The 16465-nt window shown below is 49.0% G+C and overlaps 1 protein-coding gene across 1 annotated transcript; it reads right to left on the minus strand.

Annotated features, from left to right (window-relative positions):
* Positions 1-497: 497 nt before the first annotated feature.
* Positions 498-16138, minus strand: armh4 (armadillo like helical domain containing 4). Its single transcript, XM_018764094.2, has 8 exons — positions 15988-16138; positions 12015-13083; positions 9216-9596; positions 7904-8065; positions 7673-7831; positions 2485-2516; positions 2104-2238; positions 498-1434 (listed from the first exon to the last, which is right to left on the minus strand). The coding sequence occupies exons 2-8, from the start codon at positions 13018-13020 to the stop codon at positions 1366-1368; spliced, it is 1944 nt and encodes a 647-aa protein (XP_018619610.1). The 5' UTR covers positions 13021-13083; positions 15988-16138; the 3' UTR covers positions 498-1365.
* Between the last annotated feature and the right edge of the window lie 327 nt (positions 16139-16465).

Below are 16465 nucleotides of genomic sequence, written 5' to 3' on the forward strand. Positions count from 1 at the left end.
ATATTCGCCATAAGTGAAAACACACACGGTGTCAGTACTACGTGAGAACATTTGCACTTTAACACACTTGCTCATGTTACGTTGTGGCGGCGATCCGTTCCGTTTTATAGGGCAACTCGAGTGGGACACCGGGAAATAATGCTGCATCTTGCAACGACGAACTCGTCCGTATTTTATGGCGAAGGCGTGACGCGGCACAGCCGAATGGAGGTGCAGTGTCACACTTTAGGCGCACTTTCCACCCAGGGTGATCACCTCCATTTGAGTGGGGGAGTTCACTCCTGAAGCGTTATGCGCTTCACACACTGGAGTTTCCACTACAGATAAAGATTTGATGCATATGAGGAGGGGGGGTGCGGTGGTGCAGGGGGTTGGACCACAGTCCTGCTCTCCAGTGGGTCTGGGGTTCGAGTCCCACTTGGGGTGCCTTGTGATGGACTGGTGTCCCCTCCTGGGTGTGTCCCCTCCCCCTCCAGCCTTGCGCCCTGTGTTGCCGGGTAGGCTCCGGTTCCCCACGACCTCGGATGGGACAAGCGGCTCAGAAAATGTGTGTGCGTGTGCATACATGAGGAAAATAAAAGCCTGTGTAGCTGGGAAATGACGGGGAAGGAGACAAAAAGAAATTGTTAATTCGGCCTATAAAAGCACATTCTGGGCATTAAAAAAGGAAACTGATGACCCCCACCATTATACTAGAAACAAGCGTGATTGTTAAGTAGCCAGGCTGAGAACTCACCACCTGCTGTGATAAATATCTACATTTTCTTTGTGCAACCCTACTAGCTGGGAGAGTCCGTAAACAACCGGTGTCCAGCACCTACAGCATTCGCAACAAACGTCATTACCAGGCTTATTTCACTATACGGTATTATAATGGAGGGGGCGTGGCGGGTCTGGGGTTCGAGTCCTGCTTGGGGTGCATTGTGATGGACTGGCTTCCCGTCCTGGGTGCGTCCCCTCCCCCTCCAACCTTGCACCCTGTATTGCCAGGTTAGGCTCTGGTTCACCGCGACCCCACTCGGGACAGATGGTTTCAGACCGTGTGTGTGTATTGTTGTGGAAACACAGCAGCACTTTACTCATTCCACTGCATATTAATATTGATGCATTTGGTCCATAACTGTCAGTTAGCTGCTGCGGGACGCATTGACAGCTTAATATCGCTGGCTATGACAAACCGTTTTGGAGGGGCTCTGCCCACTGCTGGCACTGGTCACAATGCGGCTTGAATCCAGGGGAATACGCCTTCTTTCATTTTCCTTTTCTGGCATGCAGTTTAGTGTCCAGATGAGGGTATATTAAAGGGGAGGAGTGGCTCTGCAATGAAGACATGGCTCTTGCTGGACAGGGTGCAGACAGGAGGGTTCAGAACTCATCCTCGGAGCTGTCAGCCAGCAGCATCACTCGGTCCTGCCTGCTGGTCGTCTCCCTGTGCTGCAAATGCGATCACATGATACATCACATTTATTCATGAAAGGAATGAATATTCATGTACAGACATGCGCCGCTTAACGACGGGGATACATTGAGAGATGTCGTTGTGCGAACATCATCGAGTGCACTTAGACAGACCTAGATGGTATAGCCTCGATCATAGAGCGTACTTGTACACACCTAGATGGTACAGCCTCGACACGTTGTGCTATGACATTACGACGGCTACGACGTCGCTGGTCGGTAAGATTATGATGGAGCTGAAAAAAAAAAATCTTATGGGACCACTGTCATATATACGGTCAGTTAAGCGGCACGACTTTTTTTCCTTCAACTGTCTACTATCATAAAAGTTCTGCTCGCTGTAGAGATGATGCAACTTGCAGTTCCAAATCGAGCCCTTAGGGGTCAGTAAAACGCACCCAAAGTATTTAACCGGGGTCCTCCATGACTGTAATATCATCTCCAAAGCAACTTATTGTTCAAGTGTGAGCGGGAGCTGCAGAGGGAGGATTTTCTCTTCCAACTCCCATGATGAAACCCTAATTTTGAACGTAACCCTATAGCTGACACCTTAGCATAAATCCCACCCTTAAAGCTGAAACTCTAACCAAGAAAATTCGGTATTTCCAGGCTCCCTCCGTCCCTCTCCTGTCCTCTTCCTCTCACCTTCCTCCTCTGGTGTTTGAAGCTGCTCCTCCTCTTGCGGTGCATCACCTTGATGCTATAGAGAGCTCCCAGGATGAAGAGGGCCCCCGCAACGCCGATGCCCACGGGGGCCAACATCCCCGACACGTATCCTGCCTGTGGATACAAGAGTGGAATTCTGGGGTTTAGTGCAATAACACAAATGTACCGTAATTGCCTAAAATCTCCCCCAGATGGGTAAGTGCACACAGATAGTAGCATACAGAAATTTTATGGGCATTTGTCTCCCCCATTGGAAATGCTACAAAAAAGAAGGTACTGGCTGGTGAACAGGCGACTCCAGATGACATATCTGCATCCCATGTCGAAAGTGGGAATCTTGTTCGGGGTGGGGTTACTAACCTTGTCTCGGATCTTCTCCACCCAGCTGCGCACTAAAAAAAAAAAAAAAAAAAAGATTTTTTAAAAACATACTTCAATTTACCTCATCCTTACAGTTCATTCTAACCAGAATTCAAAGGGAGATGGCCACACGGCAGAAGAACTGGCTGTACGTTCAGGCCGGGAACCCTACTGTATGAGAGGATGCGGGTCAATGACACCAAGGTTGTTGTTACAATTTGTTCTTTGGTTTATGCCTTTGTCCAAAGGCAATTCCAAAGGTCAACCCATTTCCAGAGCAGGGGACCCTTACTATACCAGTTTGCAGTAAACACAGTACCTCTATCAAGGGTGTGAGGGCAGGAGCAGGACTTGAACCAACAACCTCCGTGATGCTAGTTTTCCACTTCTTTATTGCAGCAGCACCCTTAGGTACAGAAAGTGGTTCAGGGTTTGAGTCTCCAAGGTAAGTAGCTCAGAACTTGCTCATCTTCCATCGTATCAACCCTTTGCCCTGGCCTTTTACCCTTAAAACCATGATCGACACCTTCCATTTTTTGCTGCCCTACCCTGCGCATCCAGGACGAGCCAGAGAGCCAAAGACACGGCTGTATTGACCATGTATTTAGCCGAAACTACAGGTGGCTGCGCCCCAGTAAGGAGCGAGCTGGCCCACTTGCCCCCTCCCTGTCCCGGAGGGAGTCCTCTCGCGTGCCTTCTCCTCGAACTATCCTCAAGACGTGCGGACAAGAACCCAGCGATGCAACGATGGAGCGGGGGACCGTCTGGCTCACGTCTCTTTCTGCCACCTTCCGCTCCAGGTGGAGGAGGTCAAGGAGCCTCCGACTGCTGGATCTGGGATAAGATGCGGAGGAGATTGTTGCCGAGAGCCTTTCCGCTCCACGTGCCGCTAAATCAGAAGTAGACAGTAGGGATGGGAGGATAACCAGAGAGGGCAGGCTCTGGTAGACATATTTATGGATTCCCTGCGGGCCAAGCTGATTTGGACTACTTTCTATGTGGATGACTGGGAGGGAAAAAAGGGGCAGATCTCAGTGGGGCTGGAAAAGGGGTAGGCCTTACTGCGGTGAAGCAGTGTTATTACCCCTATTGGGGCAGCATACATTTAAATGCTTTTCAAATCAGCTTTTCATTGGCCGTGAGTCATCGCATCCATGATTCACGGGAGCCAACAAAAAAACAGGAAGGCTGCCAACAAACAAAAAGACATAACTCTTGGCCAAAAATTGTTGATTGTCATAGATTGTAATCAAATTGGCATGGGGGGGGGGGATGACCACATCTGATTGCAGTGGACAGGATAGTTTAATGCTGCATAACACTACTGGCTAAGGCTGTGCGCGTGAGATCATGGTGAAACCTGATGCCTACTCTATTGCTCTCCAAGGTTCCTCCTCTCTTACAGCTTTAAACACACAATGACGAGCATTTGGGACGCTGATAGCCCACCCATCCCAGGGATAAAGGATCCACGGACAGAAAGATACCACTCTACTTCGCAAGCTTTCACAGTCTCATCTTCTTGTGCAAAAACATGAAAAGAAGCCCAAGCTCTTGTGATTGATCATTAGTTTCTTTGAAGCCCTTCATATTTCCCATAACAAAGCCACTGAGATAAACACAAGGGTCCAGCATGCAAGTGCTGATCCATTACCTTAATCACTCCTCCACAGCCATTTAGCCACAGTCCTGCCTGGCAAAGTCCAGTAGGTTTCTCTGAAGCTCAAAAAGGTATTTAGAAGGGTTGTGTCAGCTGGTTCACTGGCTGGTTGAAACATCCTGGGCTCAGGTTTCTGGGAGCTGTCTTGAAGGACCTGGTCTCCTAACTTTCAGCTTTCAGCTCCAGCCTAGCCACACCCATTCAACAAGACTGGCAGCTACATGTTGACAGAGCTTCTTAAAGGTATAACAAGTACCAGGTGCGGCTCCCTCAACTAATAAAGAACTCTACACAAGGCTCCGATGCTAAGAGACACAATGGAGGTGTCAGTTCTGCACACTGATGATGACACGAGGTGTGCCTTGGGTTCAATACTGTGAAATTTTACAGCTGTGTTCCTGAGTTATGGTTGTTGAATTGTTGTTTTTCATGGTGTTCTTGTCCTCGTACTGGCTTTCTGGATGATGGGAAAGAACAATTAAAAAAAGCCACAACTCTTCTGGCTTAGTCACCCCCCAAACTTTGCACAGCCTGGGGTGCTGGAGACCTTTACAATAACCTATGCAGTGGCCAATAGCAATGCCCTGATTGGTCTCCTCCATGCATTCTTCTCAAGGGACCATAAGTTAAATAAAGACAACTTGTGTGGAGGTTTCATATAGCAGGCCAATGTCTGGTCTTAGAGATTGCACTGTGATGGGGGCTGGACACCCAAGTTGCCTTCCAAAGTCAACCATCAAGTGGCAATTTCTCATCATCACCAAGAGCTGAGAGCTGTTGTTGGGTCCAGCAACCTCAGTACTGTGTAAGAGGCCTAAACGGGTGCAGTTCCACAAATACCTGGTTAAATAATTCAATCTTATGTCATTAGGAAGATGGACACCAGCCAACCGGAATACAGATCCAAGGACTTGCTGTAAGTCCAAAAATTCTGAACCCTCCCCATAACTCATAACCTTTTGTCTAGTCCACCTCACCTTGCTGAAAAGGACTTAGAATGTGTTGCCTCAAACTAGTAGGTGTGGTAAAACGGCCGCACAGCTCATCCTGCAGTGGACTGCATTTCTCAGCCACATTTCTAACCACTTCTGGGGGTGGTGTTGGGATAGCATAAAATTTCACCGATGCCTTCATTTGCCCCAATCACTGAGATGTTCAGAGAGAACACCAGCATGTACTACTCAATGATTTGCGTGTAGCTTTGCATATCGATTATGCTGTGAAATACGGTAGGCCTACTTTGTAACACTTTGCATACTATGCATATCATTCTGGTCTTTTGCGTAGCATAAGATGATTCACGCAAATTCATCTATACAGTCATGCACCGCTTAACGACTGACTGTATATACGACGGTGGTTCCTTAAGATTATAATGGAGCTAAAAAATTCTTATTGACCAGTGACGTCGCAGCGCAACGTGTTACTCACGTGTTCGTGGTGGTGCTGCTGTAAACAAATCTACTGCGCTGCCAGTCGTATAAAAGTACAGCACATACAGTTATGTACAGTACATAATACTTGATAATGATAAAAAACACCTATGTTACTACTTTGTATTGTATAACTATTATGTGCAATATCATTACTTCTTTCAACATTACTAGCAATATAACCATCCAATATCATGTGCAATTTTTTTTTAATTTTAATATAATAATGCAATATAAGGTGTAATATCATGTGCTCTATCACTTTCTACCTTCCACTTTGCTTTCTTACTTTTTTGTGTACTTTTTTTTAACTTTTATATTTAATTGTTGTGGTTAATCTGCTTGAGCAATCTCTGGCACAAGAATTTCCTTCGGGATGAATAAAGTTCTATCTTATATATTTACTATACTGTACTTTTTATTCTTATTTTACACTGTACTCTTTCTACTTATAAAAAAGTTTACTGTAAAACAGTATGCTCTGTTACGCCGGCAGCAGTGTCATAAATCTTGTGTTTACCGCGTCTCTTGACTGCAGCAAGGCTATACCGTCTAGGTTTGTATAGGTACGCCGTATGATTGAGGCTATACCATCTAGGTGTGTAGAAGTACACTCTATGATCGAGGCTATACCATCTAGGTGTGTAGAAGTACACCGTATGATTGAGGCTATACCGCCTAGGTTTGTATAGGTACACTCTATGATCGAGGCTGTACCATCTAGGTGTGTAGAAGAACACTCTATGATCGAGGCTATGCTATCTGGGTGTGTAGAAGTACACTCTATGATGTTCGTACTATGACGAAATCGCATAACGACGCATTTCTCAGCATGTATTCCCGTCATTAAGCGACGCATGTCTGTATGCAGCTTGCTTTAGGTTTTTCACTTGAAATATTCACACTGATACAAATGAATGCTTAGATTCTTACTAAAATTTAATCTGATCATAAACCAATGTTTTTTGAATTGCTGAAAAGGAAAATTACCCGTGTACAAAGTTGAACGCAAATAAATATTTCTTTTTATCTTTAAATTGATGTGTGCATGCGGATTAGTAGAAAGGATACTTTCCATTTTAATTTCCATTAAAAACCGCACCTGCATTCGTATCCATACTTATTTATACGTTTAAATGCGCATTCGACGGATGCCGATTTCGATCAGCTCCATCCCATTCCTAGTGACCGCGTTATTCTGAACTCTGCCCCATCCACACACACCTAAAACGTGGGAAGCTGCTCAGTGCAGCCAAGCCCTAAAAGCTGATGGTGAGAACATATCAGGCCCACTTTTGACCTTCACCGCCAGGACGGTGTGACCCTGTGGCCCACACATCGGTAGCCACCTTCCATTTGTGACTAACGTCTCTAAGGAGATACCGCATGTTATATGGCGTGTACCTCCTCTTTACCACATTGTTACATCAGGCACACAGACTCGTGAGTGGGGAAAATCAGAGTTTTCAGACGGTCAGACAGCAGCTGTCTGCACTGAAGGTCAGGGCCAAGCTGCAGCCACCCCACAGCAGTGAAGGTTGCAGGTTCTGACATGTGGGGGTCGGTCAAGTGGGGTCGGGCGTGTCCGCAGGCCAGACTCTCTGTCCCGCCAACGCCACTCTTCATCAGTGCGGGATGGAGGGAGACGTTCCCTCGCTGGACTCACACACACGCGGCGCTACACTGGCGGGACCTTGGCACGACCGCCAAGGCACACTGACATCAGCTCAGCACCGACGCTGCTTGACACATGTGGACAGAGAAACCCCGATGCCTGTCATCAGCATTCTCCAGTCCTTCACTCAGCAGTTAGATAGATATTATTAATATTCACTCACAGCCTAATACTGTGAGTAAATTATTGAAACTATTTCATTATTTAATCTTGTGGGTGCCTCCTAGGATTTAAAGGAGCTATTAAAGGGATCTGTGCTATGCTACAGCCATGTATAACTTAGGTTGTGCTTCACAGCAGTTAAGGTGTGGGGGGGGGGGGGACTTACAGTATTTGGTTAGTTGAGACAAGACTGTCCCCTAGTGGCTATTTTCTAAATGGCACAACATTTCTGTGGAAATATTTTTCTCCCACTCTCACCCAGTCCCTGGTGGCGCTGCACCCAAATCGAGTTGGAGTAAAGGTGGTACGGGACGTGGCTGTAGGCGTGAGGTGCAGGGGTTGGGGTCTCTTCCGTGTCCTCTTGGCTCTCCTCTTCCTCAGACTCCTCTGTATCCTCGTCATCCTCGTCGTGCTCCTCTGCGAAACATCAGGGTCGGGATTCAGCACGAAGGCGAGAGAGACGGCGGGCCCTTTAGTGGCATTACGTACCTTCGGACTCCAGCTCTTCCAGACCTGACTTGGACTTGGGCAGGGAAAGGCTGGTTACTGCGGTCGGGCTTGTGCGGAAGGGTACACTGGCAGCGCTTACTGCATCACTGCCCACTGTAGAGGTTTCTGTAGCACCAGGTGGACTCTTAATCACGCCAAGATCTGGAATACAGAAAAGGCCTTTGATTTCTGAAATATCTGGGTGTGTAAGAAAACACACATCTATTCTGACAAGTAAAGATATATATGTTTATGTGTGTGTATATATATATATATTATATATATATAATATATATATTTTTTTTTCTCCAGATTATTTATTCATTTTAAATAGCATTTTCTATTCTATCCATGTTCTAAGTCAACTGTGCTGTGACCTGCACTTCCACAACCAGCCACTAGTTGGCAGTAAAACTCGCTCGAGAAAATAGGAGTAGGTGTGTGGAAACACCTTAATTCATCTCCCTTCCACAGTGTTTACAGCTCATGTCTGGGGTTCTTGAGTGTCTGCGATCAATAACAAGACAAGGAGCATTGAACCAATTTATGAGACAAACAGGAATTTGTGGAGATAATGTCTGATTTAAAATTAGTTTCTAATGTAGTTTGTTTAATAGAGTTAATAAAAACATTAAAGAAAGGCTTCTTTATTATTTTCATGTCCAAGATTTTTATAGGCTATAACCCATAAATAAATCAAGGGATGTCTAATCTTCTGAGCGTGTAGACAATCAAGTTGAAAGTGGCCACGAGCTGACAAACACGACACACACGTATGGGTTGAACCGCTGAGAAATGTGGATTGACTATGAGGTTGTGGAAATTTCAGATTTTATTAGTAGTTCTAAATTAATTTTAATGTTGTCTAAATTTAAAAACATTTAAACAAGTCGTACAGATCGTTTTATTTATTACGGCTTTATCTAAGGTGGCGCAGTGGGTTGGGCCACAGTCCTGCTCTCCGGGGGGTCTGGGGTTCGAGTCCCACTTGGGGTGCCTTGAGACGAATTGGTGTCCCATCCTGGGTGTGTCCCCTCCCCCTCCGGCCTTACGCCCTGTGTTGCCGGGTAGGCTCCGGTTCCCCGCGACCCCGTATGGGACAAGCGGTTCTGAAAATGTGTGTTTTTTTAACCAGTGAATAAATCGAGGGACGCCTGTCTTACTGTCTGCTTTTACTGATCGCAAATTAGTGGTAAAAGTGACTTTGGGTTCCCAAACAAACTGAGTTGAGAACGAACTTGTCGTCCAAAGCGTCTTCGTAAGTCGAGGAACCAGAGTACTCCGAAATATAGAAATGAAACCACCATCTCACCCTCAGATTCAAGGCTCCCATAGTCCAGCGGGGGTCCCGGAGGGGGCGCTGTGAGGGGTTGCAGCTGAGAAAGGCTCACTGTGTCTGAGAGCTCAGTGCCAGAAGTCTGCCACGGCGCAGAAGGCCCCTCTGTCAGAAGAGGGACTTGAGTCTTCGCGGAGTAGGAGGAGGTGGGAGCGTCTACAGCTGCCGTCACCTCCTTTGGTGGTCCCATGGGAGGAGACGTCGACAAGGGGAGGGTGACGGCGGTGACCGCTCCCTTCTCGGGCAATGCGCTCCAGTTCCCGTCCTGCAACGCAGACGCTCCGTGGGACCCGGCCACAGCGCCCCCCGCTGGTGCGGTGGGCATGGCCCCAGGCGGCATCCCACCCACAGTCCCTGCTGCAGAGAACCAGAGAAGCACGGGGCATCAGACCACCAAAGTGACTCATCCAAAATGTTTACAGATCCCCAGGGTCTGCGGTGTCCGCCGAGGCCAAGTCCCCGACTCGTGCTCCGCCGCCCGCCGCAGGTTCCTGGCCCCGTTTTCCGCCACGAGTCAAAAATAGCAATTAATTAGGGCGCCTCCGGGCCTGCTGGGATTTCGCACAGGACTCGTGAAATTAAGTGGCATTTGAGCATCGCCTAAGGCAGCCCGCCGTCCCATGGAGCCTGCGATCGTTACACGTGATAAATACGGTTATAGACACACACACCTGAACACACACCACACCTACATAAAATAGAGTGACATACAAGATTAACGTTTCAGTTTTGACTTGAGATTCGGCGTGTCACTTCGTACGATTTTTACACGTATGGCCCTCGAACGCATTCACGGTGACGGTGGGACTCCCTCCGGTGCTACACCATCTTTCCAACGCGTTACGGCGTGTGCGACGCGTCAAGGAGCGTTGGCCTACGACACGCGCGTGCCGTCCATGCTCGGCCGCCCCTCGTGACGACTGCAAATCGAAAAACATCGGTCTTCAGAAAAGCAGGACTGCACACAAAACTTTTCTTGTGCTCCGACCCGCATGAGACGGCTACGCGTAGCCCTTTTTGTGGAACAGACGGATCTCCGTCCGCACAACGCCTCAATAATTCAGGAGGCATTAACACTTAATAATTCATGCCATGGGCTACTGCTGTGCGGGGGGCGGGGGGCACAGTGGCAAAGTGGGTTTGGCCAGATCCTGCTCTCCGGTGGGTCTGGGGTTCAAGTCCCGCTTGGGGTGCCTTGCGATGGACTGGCGTCCCGTCCTGGGTGTATCCCCTGACGCCCTGTGTTGCCGGGTTAGGCTCCGGCTCACTGCAACCCTGCTCGGGACAAGTGGCTTCAGGCACGGTGGGGGTGGGCTGCTGCTGCCTGCCAGGCTTCGGGAAGTCAGCGTTTGACTGTCCGAGACAGGACAGGTAGAGTCCCTCTGACACGTCTATGATGGACAATCGCTTAACGTCAAGAAATTCAACGAAAAATAGTGACCGACATAAGATCAAACAAATCTGGTGACATAATCAATTACGTCGTCTGCATTTTCATCTCCAAAGTGTTCTCTTTCTCTCTCTGTCTTTCTTTCTTTTCGTCTCACAGTAGGACACACTGTACTTCTTGGGTAACTATTTAAAGTAAATCCGAGCTTCTATTTAAAATTAACATTTGGGTTATTGATACAATCAAAGGCTGGAGGTTCTTATTATGCCAAAATATGCTAAACGTAAAATCAGTCCGTTCACAATTTCACCGAACTCTTTCAAAGTCTTGTCCGTTTTATTTATTATTGACTTAGTATTTTGTCGATGTGGTCTGTCCTCGTAGTTCTCTCCATACATGTAGGATGATAGCGATTCATTTTCTTCCATCTCATAAAACTCGGGCGGAATGACAACTAATGGGTTCGAACTTCCTCGGATGATGGCTTTCGATCGCTTCTATGAAACATTTTAATTAACGGAAGTAATAAGTAACATTAAAGTGCAACTGCAAGAGAAATAAATAATTATTTATTATAGAATTATCTATACCAACCAAGCAACCAATTTCAATGATCACTTGTCCCGAGCAGGGTCGTGCTGAGCCGGAGCCTATCTTGGGCGCAAGGCTAAAGAGGGGGGGGGGGTGCACCCTGGGTGGGATGCCAGTCCATCGCAGGGTTTATTTATTTATTTTAATAATTACATATTAATAGAGGGTACGGTGGCGCAGTGGGTTTGATCAGGCCCTGCTGTCTGGTGGGTCTGGGGTTCAAGTCCCGCTTGGGGTGCCTTGTGATTGACTAGCGTCCCATCCTGGATGCGTCCCCTCCCCATTCAGCCTTGCGCCCCGTGTTGCCGGGTTAGGCTCCGGCTCTCCGCAACCCCCACTTGGGATAAGCTGTTTCAGACAGTGTGTGTATTTATTAATTATAATCATTTATTCTCCTTGATGTAGGCTTGCAGTTACACTGTTAATGTTACACTGTGTTGCTACTATATTCTGTACCTTGCTGTGACCCCGTGTTCCCGTTGTTGCGATTAAAAAAGTGATTTCAGTAGGAAGCGCTCAAATTTGTCAAAAAGAAAGCAAAAGAGTCACATTATCAAAGCATCACAACACATGGTTTGTGTTGAGCTCCTGTCCATTGAAGGATATTTTCATCGCACGTATTTATTTATTTCTGTTTTTCCAGGATAATACAACATTGGACTGGTGCAAAATTTGATGGGGGGGTAAAATGTATGGTGTTCCTGTCCCTGCAGACAACCAAACGCAAAAAAATCAATGCTGAGCCCCGGAGATCATCTGACATTTGCACCTTGGCCTACATTGCCCAGTCTTACCTTCATCCTGGGACAAAGGGAGGCCTGTGCGCAAGGGTTCGAGGCTGTGGCCCGTGTCTCCCAAGCCACTCTCCGCATGTGCGCTGCTGGCCGCAAAGTGTGACGGCGCAGAGCTGTACGATGGCGCCGGGGCCCCTGGTGCACCAGGAAGCTGGAGGTCCTCCAGCGCTGCAGACCCTCGGGGGCCGAGGTCCTCCCCGAGCCCCGCCTTCTTCGGTTCCACGGTGCCAGCGGTTTGACCGCAGGGTTCCTCCCCGAGGAGGGCAGTGGGCGGCTCCATGAGGACTTCGTCAGCACCCCTGGCCCCCTTCTCGTCCCTCTCTAGTGCTGGCGCCTCCTGCCTGAGGAGCTGGTGTTCATGACCCTGCTCTGAGGCTCCTCCTACTTTCCTGGGCTCCCCAGGGTATTTCACCACAGCCAGTCTCATCTGCGGTGAGCTAGTGGTTCTCGGTGCAGCTGTATGCACCCCTCCTCGGGCCATTTGGTCCTCGGCTACCGGTGGCGAGTTGTGTCGATACCCTTCTGTAGCATGGAACCCCGAAGTAGCTACAGTTGAGGACCCGAGTCCCGCAGCATCCAACTTACCCCCTCTGGAGTTTTCTTTGCCCATTTCCTGTGCTACCTGCTCGCGATCCCCCCATGCGCTCACCTTTACAGACACGCGTGGGGCCTCGCTTCCTCCACGGCGTCCAGCGAGGCCACCTGCCCCTGAGCTTGAACCTTGTGGCTCACTCATTTGTAACTCAGGAGACCAGCTATTAGTGGGATTTGACCCCATCTCACTGGCTGCTGCCGGGCTAGATGGCGTGAAGGGCGTGGCGGGCGTGGCGACAGGTTCACCTCCCCCCGTCGGCCGTTGCTCCAGCACAGACTCTTTGGCCTTCCTTTGCCCGAGCTGCTCCGCAAGGGGCAGCACCCCCGAACTGTGTGGGGGGAGGGGCGTGGCGTTGGTCCATAGGCTGACCCCCGCCATCAGGCACAGCTGCAGAATCACACCACGGGGCATTTTGCACAGCCAGGGGTCCTCGAAGGCTGTGGGTCCAAAAGCAGCGCTGCACCTCCGCGCCACCTAGGAGTGTGAGACAGGGGGCATTTGAGGTCAAACGGTCCCCGTATTTCTGACCACCAGTCCAGCACCTCAGAGAGTGAGCAGAAACACGCCAGTATGCAATATGACACACTATTATTGGGATTAAATTACTGTTCTGCAATGAAATCATTTGAGTTTCGTTTTTAAAATGATAACCTGGGATGTCAGTGTAACTAAAAGCGGGAACATTTAAATACGCTTAAATATAGTTAAATAAGAGGGAAAATTTTCCCGTCCAACAGCGTGCTGAAAAATTCTAAGGATCTGCGTTAGATTCGCTTCTTTTAGCTTTAACACACACACACACACACACACTTTCTGAACCGCTTGTCCCATACAGGGTCGCGGGGAACCGGAGCCTAACCCGGCAACACAGGGCGTAAGGCCGGAGGGGGAGGGGACACACCCAGGACGGGACGCCGGTCCGTCACAAGGCACCCCAAGCGGGACTCGAACCCCAGACCCACTGGAGAGCAGGACCCGGTCCAACCCACTGCACCACCGCACCCCTTTAGCTTTAACAATTCAATTATATTTCTAGTTTATTTACAGTCTAGTTCACTTGTTACAGGATGACTCCAGGAACACCTTAGCTGTGTTTCACTAAGGTGTTGACACACAAAAAAATTAAAAAACTTATTTTTTCCTTTCTTTCTGACGAAGATCTAGCATGCCGGCTGACGACTCGCTGGACGAAAGGAGTGTGTTTTGCTGCTGTGGTCTATTCCTGAATTTTCCACTGTGAAAACAGCATATGGGTGACCCAACTGATGGACTTGCTTCCACTAGGAATAAATCACACACACACACAGTGTCTGAAACCATTTATCCCAAGCGGCGTTGCGGCAAGCCAGAGCCCAACCCGGCAACACAGGGTCCATGCTAGAGGGGGAGGGGACACACCCAGGACGGGACGCCAGTCCATCGCAATGCACCCCAAGCGGGACTCAAACCCCAGACCCACCGGAGAGCAGGACCCGGTCAAACCCGCTGCGCCACCGCACACCCACTAGGAATAAATAATTTCTCATATTTTTGATAAGAACTCAGGACATCTTTCGGGGTTGTGGACCTTTTGGACGATGGCGATTGATCGCACTAATGACTGTCACGTCCACGCCCACAACACAAGCAAGAACACCTGACTCCGCACTAGCTCATGAGTAATCGCTCAACCTATAAAGACCCTCTTCAGCTCCCGTACCGTTGCGGAATCTCGTTTGGGACAACCGCCCTTCCTCGTGTTACTACCCTCTTTCTCTGTCCACGATCTCCGGTTTTTTGACTCCTCGCTTCGTTCTCCGACCACGTCCGTGGATCCTCGTTCCTGTCCCGTTCGCCGATCGACCGACCCTTCGCCCGTCCCCGGTTTTGAGACCTTGCCTCCTCCCTCAACGTCTAACGAACAACGCCGCACTTGGGTTCAGCCGTCTCGGCTCCCTGTGTTCCGCGTGACAGAGACGTACTACAGTGTTTTGTCCTTGTTTTCTACATGGATACATTGGCAGTTTTTCTGTGCGTGGCTGTTTCTCTTGCTGTGACCCAGTGCAGCTGCTGGTGATCAATAAACATAAGAAAAAAGGAACTCGCCAGTATACACAGAATACAGTATATGTGTAAACGTCACCCTTTCTGGAGGTGTGTTTTTAAGTGTGTGTGTGGCATCAGCGGCTGAGCCGCACTCGTGTTTATGCAGCAGGCCACACCTCGGCGGGGAACTCTGACACAGCACAGTGAGGCCAGCAGGACTCCAAACCCGAATCCCTCTCTATTTTTAGCCTCCAGTGTGTAGTAGCAGAGTGTGTGTCTCAATGAGCATCACGGGGGCAACGCTGCAGAGATGCTGGCACATCATCGCTGCTTCTTACAGCGGTTAAAAAGTGCACAGTACATTCAATAAAAACATATTTGTTCTGCTCGATCTGCTAGAATTAAGGACAGCAGGTTGTGTTCTGTTAGAGCTGCTGCTTAACACCTTCAAGGTTGTTGGTTTGAATCCCATTCCTAGAGCAGGGTACTTACCCTGAATTGATACACTATGAAAAAAATACGGTGCAGTACAAATAGGTAAATAATTAACTAACAAAGTCACCTTGAAGCTAAACAATAATAATTAATAGAAAATACGTATGACAATATTTATTCTTATTTATAATAAAAACATTTTGCATGAAGCTGGATTTTAGGGTCAGTAACATGCCTGTTATGCGCAGTGTAACCAGTGTGTGTGAGAGGAGTGGACGGGAGAGTGCAGAGACACACAGGTGACAGGGCAGCAGCCTCACACACACCACCATGGACCACCCTCGTGATCATCATCATGATCATCATCAGCAGCATCATTTTATCCCCGTCCTCGTGCTATCTGACAACAATGCCAGTCATAATGCGAAGAAGGTAAAGCAAAAACAAATAAATAAATGCAAATGTAAGTCGTCATAACGAAAAAGGGAGACGCGCACTCGACGCGCGCTGCCGCCGTCAGCACGAGACAACTTCCAGGAATAACTGATACCGTATAAATAAACACAGTGCGCGCGGCACAGCTCGTGCGCCTTTGTTCTCAGCTCGCGCCCGCGCACATTACAGCCCGGTGCAGATGGAGCGTCTTTCCCTTCTGCAGCGCCTTCTTTCCTTATTGCTCCGCCGAAACCGCTCCACATATATCATCATGACACATTTCTGCGTGGGGTGCTTATGATTTATGGCCGGCACTGCGCGCTCCCAGCCCAGAGCGCGCAACGGAAAATTTCCGCTGCGCATCACATATATGTACTACGGCGTGCTATTTGGGACGTTTATAACACCGCAACGAGCCTTTCCACATTCTGTCATGTCGCGAGCCGTTCAACGTGCTGCGGACGCGACCGCCGCTCCCCTCACCTGCCGAGCGGCGCGCGCACTCACGGCGTGTCTCCTAGTTCCGCGGCAGCGCGCGTGGCATCGCGTCCGGCGTCTCGTGCAGGTTACCGCGTCGATGGGCGGAGCGCGCAACAGAAACGCGCGCGGACGCGTTCGGTCTGTATGCGTTGTGTGTGTGTGAGTGTGTGTGTGTGAGAGGGAGAGAGAGAGAGAGAGAGAGAGAGAGAGGGGCGGGGGGGACATTCCGTGTCTCATAGCGCGAGCGCACGAGGACGCCGTGCTGTGGCGCGCGCTACGGTGTCAAAGTGAACCGCTCTGCCACACTACTTGCTTTGGAAGAGTTGGCACAGCTGATTGACTTTAAATAGCAATAAAGTAAAGTCTTATGAAACACAGACCTTGTGTGTGTGTGTGTTCTGGAGCACCAGTGTCATCTGCAGTGAGAAGACTACTCCGGGAGGGTTGCTGGCCTAGCTTGAGCTTCGAAGAAAAAACCATA

This window comes from Scleropages formosus, chromosome 15 (genome assembly GCF_900964775.1).
Source record: "Scleropages formosus chromosome 15, fSclFor1.1, whole genome shotgun sequence".
NCBI classification, from domain to species: Eukaryota; Metazoa; Chordata; class Actinopteri; order Osteoglossiformes; family Osteoglossidae; genus Scleropages; species Scleropages formosus.